This window comes from Dromiciops gliroides, chromosome 3 (assembly GCF_019393635.1).
Source record: "Dromiciops gliroides isolate mDroGli1 chromosome 3, mDroGli1.pri, whole genome shotgun sequence".
Classification (NCBI taxonomy): Eukaryota; Metazoa; Chordata; class Mammalia; order Microbiotheria; family Microbiotheriidae; genus Dromiciops; species Dromiciops gliroides.
The window spans coordinates 667,944,310-667,953,039 of record NC_057863.1 but is presented as its reverse complement, the minus strand read 5'-3'; the positions used below and the strand labels follow the sequence as shown (position 1 = coordinate 667,953,039).

General features: G+C 47.4%; 1 protein-coding gene across 1 annotated transcript; it reads left to right on the top strand.

Moving 5' to 3' along the window:
- Positions 1–567: 567 nt before the first annotated feature.
- Positions 568–4,779, top strand: LOC122749611 (galanin like peptide). Its single transcript, XM_043996056.1, has 6 exons — positions 568–743; positions 1,162–1,242; positions 1,958–2,006; positions 3,468–3,551; positions 4,466–4,546; positions 4,631–4,779. The coding sequence occupies exons 2-6, from the start codon at positions 1,162–1,164 to the stop codon at positions 4,642–4,644; spliced, it is 309 nt and encodes a 102-aa protein (XP_043851991.1). The 5' UTR covers positions 568–743; the 3' UTR covers positions 4,645–4,779.
- Positions 4,780–8,730: the final 3,951 nt, after the last annotated feature.

The window sequence follows — 8,730 nt, the reverse complement described above, 5'->3', positions numbered from 1 at the left end:
ACCTACTGTTTGGAAAGGTGTATGAACTATGAGCATACTGCCATAATTGTCTTTGGTCTGAGGAAGACAGCCAAATGATCACCCTTTTATTAATACCCTGCTGGCCTTTTAAAAAGTAATTAAATTATCCAGAAACTGTCTCTAGTCATCACATTCGAAGTCACAGCGAGCTGTTCATAGTAGATTTGCAGTTTCATGTGGAGTCGTCTTTTTATTGTCTTGTCATGGGAATGCTTGTTTTAGTTCATAAAATAAAGTTTCAAAACGGAATACGGAAGAAAAGGGCACAATGTCTGGAGAGCCTTTCCGGGGTGGCCATTCCCAGTTCTGTCTCCCAAGAACACTGCAGAGGGGGGGCAGACAGAAGGAGCACCAGGCCCTGCCCACCCCCACCCCCGATCAGATCTGGCAAGGACTGGATCTTCTTCATCTTTCTGCCTGCTGAGTGGGCTGGACTCAGGCTTCTCAAAATCCCCTTCTTCCAAGTCCCCCAGTTCTGAAGTGCCCTGGCTCTATGACTCAGCCTTCCCCTCCTCCCTCCCCCTCTGGCTCCCATAAAAGCATGTCCCATGGCACCCATGATCCAGAAGCCACATCCCCTGAGCTGCTTCTGACTGGCTGGGCCAGGGGAGGAAGGAAGGGTGGGAAGATTTCAGGTCTCTTTCTCTGGGGCTCACTCTGTTCAAACTGCTCTCTTGTCCACATTCACTGGATCCCTGCGTCTGTCCCTCAACTTCCCTTAGGTTTGTCCCTCAACCTGTGAACCTCCAAACTTCTCTGTCTGTGTGTCTCTGTCTGTGTCTGTCACCCTTTCTCTTTCCCCTTCTCCTCCTCCCTCTCCTCTCTGTCCCTGTCTCCATCCTCCCTTTGTCTCTCTCCTCCCTCTGTCTCTCCTCCCTTTGTCTCTCTGTCTCTCTCTCTGTCTCTCTCTCTGTCTCTATCTCTCTGATTCTGTCTCCATCTGTGTCTCTGACTCTTTCCACCACCACCCTTTTCCTCTCTGTCTGTCTTTATCTTTCTCTCTGTGTCTCTCTCCTTCTCTTTCCTGTTTCCCTCTCTCCCTCTCTCTGCCTCTCTCTGTCTTTCTATCTCTCTCTTCCCCCTTCTTCTGTGCCTCTTGCTTGGCATCCAAGCCACTGGATTTGTACTTCTCTTCTTCAGATGGCCACTCCAGCTCCAGCCATTGTTCTCATCCTCCTCCTGAGCCTGCCTTGGCTTCCCGAGTCTGCCCCAGGACACAGGGTAAGAGATATTATGCCATTGGTCTGTCCTTGCCCTTGTCCCTGGTGCTAGTCCTTCCCCAGCCCTTGCCTCTGCCCCGTCAACCCATTGTCCTGTTCTTTCCCTGTCCCTGACCTTCTTTTTGGTCCTGTCTTTTTTCTTCTTAGTCCTTACCCCTCCCTGACTCCTCTCCCATCCAAGTCCCTGCCCCTAGTCCTAAACTTTCCTCCATTCATGTCTCTGTCCCTTTCCTAGCCCCTGCTCCTGCATTTGTCCCTGCCCTAGTGCTTACCCGATGCCTGTCCCTTATCTCATGATTCTTGGATTCCAACAGTGGGTTGGGAATCAGCACACCTGGGTCCTGATCCAGCCTGTCCTTGGAGGTACTTTGTCCAATCCCAGGACTCCATTTTCTCTAGTGGAATAATAGGGGCTAGGACAAAACCACATCTAAATCCCTTTCCCCTCTGATCCTTTATAATCTGTAAATTTGGGGAACTAATGGTTGGGGGGATGGGGAAATTATCAAAGTTCCCTATTTGTCTCTCTTCAGGGTGAGACAAACTTGGAGGGAGGAGGAGGAACCTAGACCCCTTCCTACATTATACATGTGGAAGATATGGCTGAGGAATTGCATGCCCCCCCCCCCACACACACACACATGCCCCAGCTGTACTGGCCTCTGATGGTTTCTTTATGAGTCTAACTTTGTTTCCCTTTCTCTATCTCGATCCAGATACATGGAGGGTGGACACTAAACAGCGCTGGTTATTTGCTGGGCCCCGGTACGTACCCCCTTGGGGAGTCTCTTGCTGTCTCTAGTCTCTGCCAGTTCCCAGGGGCCACCTCTAACAATTTTTCTTTTTCTTTCTTTCTTCTTTTATTTTTAATTTATGGATTAAAACAAGAATTTCCTCAACATTGTAAAAAATTTTTAAAAGATTGAACATGAAACTGCAAACCTATTATGCACAATGTGCTCTTCCTTTCAAATACAGAGCAAAATTATTGCATAAATTCCTTTTTTTTTTGCTTCCTTCCCCCCTCCTGTCCTAAAGATGGCTGCCATTAGGCACTTATAGGTATATGTATATATATTTATATACATTTTATATATTTATATCTACATTTAATTTATATATATACATACACAGAGAGAGAGAAAGAGAGAGACTCTTTGCATGCTTTCATTTATCAGTTCTTTTTCTGGATGCAGACAGAATCTTTCTTCATATGTTCTTTAGAGTTAATTTGGGGATTTATAATAGTCAAAATAACTTATTTGCTCTTAAAACAATATTGCTCTGTATACGATATTCTCTTGGTTCTGCTCATTTCACTCTTCATTATTTCATGCAAGTCTTTCCATATTTGCCTAAAAATCACTGAGTTCATCATTTCTTATAGCACAGTAGGATTCCATCACAATCATACACCACTACTTGGTCAGCCATTCCCCAATGTATTTCCCATTCACATTCAGTTAGAATTACTATTTGTGAATTTTCCTCCATCTTATTTTTACTCACTATTTTCTTTTGTAGCCTCTTTTCATTCTATCCCCATGACTTCATCTTCTCCCCTTATCCATTTATTCCCTATTTTATCCTCCCCTCTAAAAGTCCCTCCATTATCTATTTCCCACCCTCTTAATCTTACTATCCCCTTCTAACAGTCCCTCCATCACCGTACCCTCAGTTTTCTCACCTCTCTAGAAGTTTAGAAGGCTTCTGAACCTCTTCAGATGTGGGAGTTGTTTCTTCTTCAACCCAGATGAGAGTAAGCTTCCAATATTACCAGCCCTCCACCCCCACCTGCTTTCTCTGCATCACACCTCATCGTTATGAGATCATTTCTGCTTTTAACCTTTTCCTGCCCAGTTTGGTTTGTTAAATTCACCTCATCATCCACAACTCAGCCACAACGTTTCTTTCAAACGACCTTAGTAACAAAAACCATTTTAAGAATACTATTCCTAATAATAATAATAACTAATGATTTCTAATATTTATAACATTTTCATATATCATAAGCAACAGGCTGACCTTCATCAGTGACTTATAATTATTCTTTAATGATTTCCTTATATTTCTTCTGGATCTTTTCTATAGAATTTGGCGTTGAGTTCTGGCCCAAAGTTTTTCTGTGGGGAAGATCAGATAAGTTCACCTGTTCTCGAATCCTGAGGTCTTAGTGTACCCAGGTCTGGTGAACTCCAGCTAATGCTAACCTCTCTTGGCTTGCAGTCATTCAGCTGCCCCGGGGAAGCCATCAGACCCCACACAGGGAAGCCAAGAAGCCTGAGCTCACAGCCTGGTGGGGAGCCAAGGGTGAGTGACAAAGCCTGTGCCCACCTTCATGGGCTGCACAATGGGAGCGATCTTCCTAGAGCTCCAGTCCTGAGAAGTCTTTCAGACTATGCATGAGGGGCTCTTTGGGGAGGCGGGTTGGAACCCTCCCTGGAAGGCTTTAGGCAAAGGGTACGTGGCCACCTGTGATGGGGAGGGGGCGCATATCAGGGGTCTTTCATCAGGCAGGGGTTGAGGGTCTGATTCTGAGCCTCCCCTCTGGCTCTTGGTCCCTGGCCACCCCTCACCCCTTTGATCCCCAGGCTGTGGGCAGCAGGATGATTCTGAGGGCCAAGCCAGAGCCACGCCAGGAGAATTGGACTTTGGTCACAGCTCAGACCCTGACCTATCATGTGTCCTGGAGCCCAGGGTGACAGCTACTCCAGTGACACTCAATAGAGGGGGGGAGGGCATGAAAATGGAAACACTTTGGGAGATTATTAGCAGTCACCAACCCTCTGTGGGAGGGCATTTTTTGGTTTAAAGGGTGACAGGGTAACTGTGCAGTACTCCGAAAATCCTCAGTGTTTTGTTGTGCTCATCAGCCTCTTTGACCACATGAGGCCTTACAAATGCCCAATGAGCTCATGGTGATGGGACTTTGCAAACTGCCCCATGTTTCAGCGACAGGGCTGCGCAGTTGGGCCCTGGGTGGCCAGTGGCTGGGTTTTGTAGGCCGACATGCTTTAGAGATGAGCATCCATGGCCTCTGCAGAAGATAAGGGGCTTTGGACCACGTGGTCCTGAAGCCCTTTGCAGAAGGTTAATAGGGTGGCTTCAGAAACAGGAGAGGGGGGGGCGACAAGTGCTGGGGATGCCACTGGGCTTGTAGGTGGCCTTGGGACATCACTGGGAGGAAGAAAGTGCTGTGTCTCATGGCACCTGATTTTCATCAGATGGGCCGCTCCCACCCCAGCCCCCTGAGGACGTCCCCAGGAGGGGCCTAGGAGGGCCGCTGCCCCGGCCAGAGATAAGTGGTGAGTGGATGACGGCAGCAGGGAGGGAAAAGGGAGGGGCATGAGAAGCCCCTGCATCCATCCTGGACTTTGCTCTCACCCCAGCCTGGCCCAGCTGAGAGTAGGGAGGAGGAGGGGGCGCCAAAGGGAGGAGCCAGAAGCCAGAGGAGCAGGAGGAGGAGGAGGATGGCTGCTCGAAGCTCTCCCCAGCTGGCCAGACCTGGTTGCTTTGGCTGGAGAGACCCAGAAGAAGAGGATCCTGCCAGGCCCCATCCCTGTCCCCTCCTTGCTCAGGCTCCTGGCACGGCATCCCCCCATTCCACCCCCACCCCCACCCCCAGTCTGCCAAGACCTTGGCTCCATCATTGCCCATTCCTTCTCTGGCGCCAGTAAAGATGGTATACTGATGCATCCCGGTGTGGCTGACTCTATGACACTGTGCTCAGAAGCAGGGAGCACTGAAATACAAAAATGGAGGGCAGGAAAGGGCTCAGGCCAAGATTCTAACTGGATAAACACACACTGATCATATCCATGGATAAAAGGGGCAGCTAGGTGTCACAGTGGATGGAATGGGTAGACTTAGAGTCAATCAATTCATAAACATTTACTAAGTGCCTACTATGGGCCAGGCATAGTGCCAATCTAGGAAGACATGAGTTCAAAGCCTGCCTCAGGGTCTAGCTGTGTGACCCTGAGCAAATCACTTAGCCTCAGTTTCTTCCGCCATCAAATGGAGATAAGAACTGAATCTGACTCACAATGTTGTTCTGAGAAGAAAATGAGATATGTCAAGCACTCTGCAACCCTTAGAATGCACTATGAAAGCCCATTACCATGGTCTGCCCCCAGTAAAGTTGCAGGGGGAGAGGGCCCAGGGGAAAGGAAGTCCCTCATGAGAATGATGGAGACGGACATCTTCCCCAAGTGTCCCTAGTGTGGTCAAACAAGCTCTCAGCTAGAAGTCACATTGAACTTGTGACTCTGCACTCGGAGAGGTCCTGGTTTCTCATTAAACCATTTCACTTCCCCCGAATTTCAGCCCAGGATGTCAGCAACTTCCGACAAGATGTTAGGGCATTGTTTTGAGTCATGTCAGTCATGTGACATTCTTTATAACCCCGTTTGGGGTTTCCTTGGCGAAGGCGTTTCCATTTCCTTCTCCAAGATTTTCTGAGCTAGCCTAAAGTCCTCAAAAGAAATCCCAGGGGGCAGCTAGATGGCACAGTGGTTAAAGCGCTGGCCCTGGATTCAGGAGTACCTGAGTTCAAATCCAGCCTCAGACACTTAACACTTACTAGCTGTGTGACCCTGGGCAAGTCACTTAACCCCCATTGCCCCGCCAAAAAAAAAAAAAAAAAAGAAATCCCAAAGAACTCCACAAATCAAGGAGAATTTACAAAACTTTTTGTACTTCCTTCCCAAAGTGTAAGTTATTATTCATTTGGAAGGAAAACATACCTAATTCAATACTCAACAGCTTTTCAACATCGTGATAACATTCTCTAAGAACTCCATTCCCAAGGTCATGGCATTCAGATCAATTTTCTAAGTTGATTTTCTAAGGAGATGATGACATCATCCCCTAGGTATCATTTTCCAAATTCCCCACATTTCTGATACAACGGTTTCTCCCAAATCTGATACAAGAACAGTCAGTGTTTAATCATTCTGTGGTATGGTACTCTTTGGAAGCCTATGGACCATGTCCATGGGGCTTTCTTGGCAAATATACTGGAGTAGCTTGCCCCTTCCTTCTCCAAAGTATTCCCACTTTACAGATGAGGAACTGAGGCAAAGATAGCTAGAGTGGCTTGCAAGTAAAGCGTGTGAGTTTGAACTCAGATCTGCCTGACCGCAGGACCAGGGCTCTACCCACTGTGCTACCTCGCTGCCCATAAAAGAAATAAGAAGCTGTCAATAGCAAGAACAATATAATGAGTTCTGAAATATAAAACACTTATGGACAGTCAAAAAGCATCAATTCAGTTGAAGGTGTTTCTGAATTATTTTACATTGAAAAATCACTTCAGGAGTAGCCAGGTGGCATAGTGGATAGAACACCTGGAGTCAGGAGAACCTGAGTTCAAATCCAGTCCCAGACACTTGACACTTACTAGCTCTGTGACCCTGGGCAAGTCACTTAACCCCAATTGCCTCACAAAAAAAAAGAAAGAAAGAAAAAAAAAAAGAAAATCACCTCATCCGTCTATGAACACACCACACTAATCACATTAGGAACCAACATGGAATCATTTTGATTCAATTACACTTTTAATTTTCAGTTTCTTATGGTTTCTAAACATATCACATTCATGTCAAAATTAACTACACAAGACGTAAACTTCAAAACTTCCCCTCTCCTTTCACCCTTTGATTCTTTTTTTTTCCAATGCAACAAACATTTATTTTTTCCAGTTACATGCAAGGGTAGTTTTCAACATTCACTTTCATAAGACTTAGAGTTCCAAATTTTTCTCCCTCCCTCCCTTTCCTCCCCCTTCCACAAGACAGCAACCAATCTGATATAGGTTACATATGTACAATCCACAAATGCTATTTTTATCAGTTTTTTTCTCTGGAGGTGGATAATATGCTTCATCATTAGTCCCTTGGAACTGTCTTAGATCATTATATTGCTGAGAGTAGTCAAGTCATTCACAATTGCTCACAGAACAATACTGCTCTCACTATGCACAATGTCCTGAATCTTTCCAGGTTTTTCTGGGATCATCCTGCTTGTCATTTCCTACAGCACAATACCATTCCACTACAATCACATACCACAGTTTCTTCAGTCATTCCCTAATTGATGAACGTTCCCTTGATTCCCAATTCTTAGCCACCACCAAGAGTTGCTATAAATATTTTTTGTACAATTTCCCCCCTTTTCTCTTTTTCATGATTACTATTGTTAACTGTTTCCCTCCATCCTATTCCCTTTGTGGGAATTTATTATGATTTGGGGACCCTGCCTTTGGGCTGAGATTAAAAAGCTTTAGGCCCTCAGGGGTTTTTTCTGTGTAAGAGGGGCTAGTGCCCCTCCCCCTCCACTTCAGCTGAGCCAAAAAGCCCTGTGGGCTGGCTGGCAGACGGAGATCCCGGGCTTGCCCGGCTGGTCCCAGGGGCGCAGCAGGAGGCACGGCCCCTTGAGCCCTGGGTGTGGTGCGGCATGGCAGACTTGAGCCCCCCACACACACACACACAGTCCTGGTGCAGCTGGTGGATTAGCTTGGTGTGTGCAGAGGCACAAGGAGCCCAAGGTTTGAGGGGAGAGAAGGAAGATATATACTAGGGAGTTAGACAGTAGGGGGAAGAGACGCCAGTTAGACAGAGGTCACTAGAGGACTGACAGAGCAAGGCTGAAGGATGCCAGAGGACTAGGAAATCGCTAAGGAGATGGTGGCTACAGTACAGAAAGGGGATTTGCAACAGTAAGAGGTTTTTCAGGGGGGTTGGCAGGAGTACAGAGCAGGGAAGCTTTTCAGTGAGGGGAACACTGGAAGAGGGTCCGTTGGTACACAGGAGGATGCTAAGAAAGTTAGATGTGTGGAAATTTATTTTGATTTGGGGACCCTACCTTTAGGCTGAGATTAGAAAGCCTTAGGCCCCCCAGGGTCTCTTCTGTGTGGGAGGTGCTGGTGCCCCTCCCCCTCTGCTTCAGCTGAGCCAAAGAGCCCCGTGGGCTGTACAAGACACCAGGTCAGACAGCTGGGGGGAAAAAGCCCCCAGCTCCTTCTGACATGAGTGGAGGTATCTGAGAGATCCTGAGTTTGTCCAGGCTGGGCTCTGGCGTAGCCTGTGCTGAGGCACATGATGCTCGAGTGTCCCCCCAGCCCCAGCTGGAGCCCTGGCTGGAGGATTAGCTTGGTCTGTGGGGGCACAGGAAGCCCTGAGATTTGAGTGGAGAGAAGAAAAGGTATATATAGACCTGGGAGTTAGACTCGAGGGAGGCAGCTGATGAGATTAGAAAGGTTGGAGATAGAGAGACAGGAGGACTGGAGGGGTACAAGGCTACAGGGACGCAGGAGAAGACGAGAAGGACTAGGAGAAGAGAAAAGAGAGGCCAAAGGGCAGACTGACGGAGCAGACAGACAGAAGGTCGGTGAGAAAGAAACACAGGGGGTCAGCAGTGGCAGTAAGGAGAGGAAAGTTAGAAGCAGGGGGATTTACAAAGTGAAAGGGGCTTGCAATTAGAATAAAGG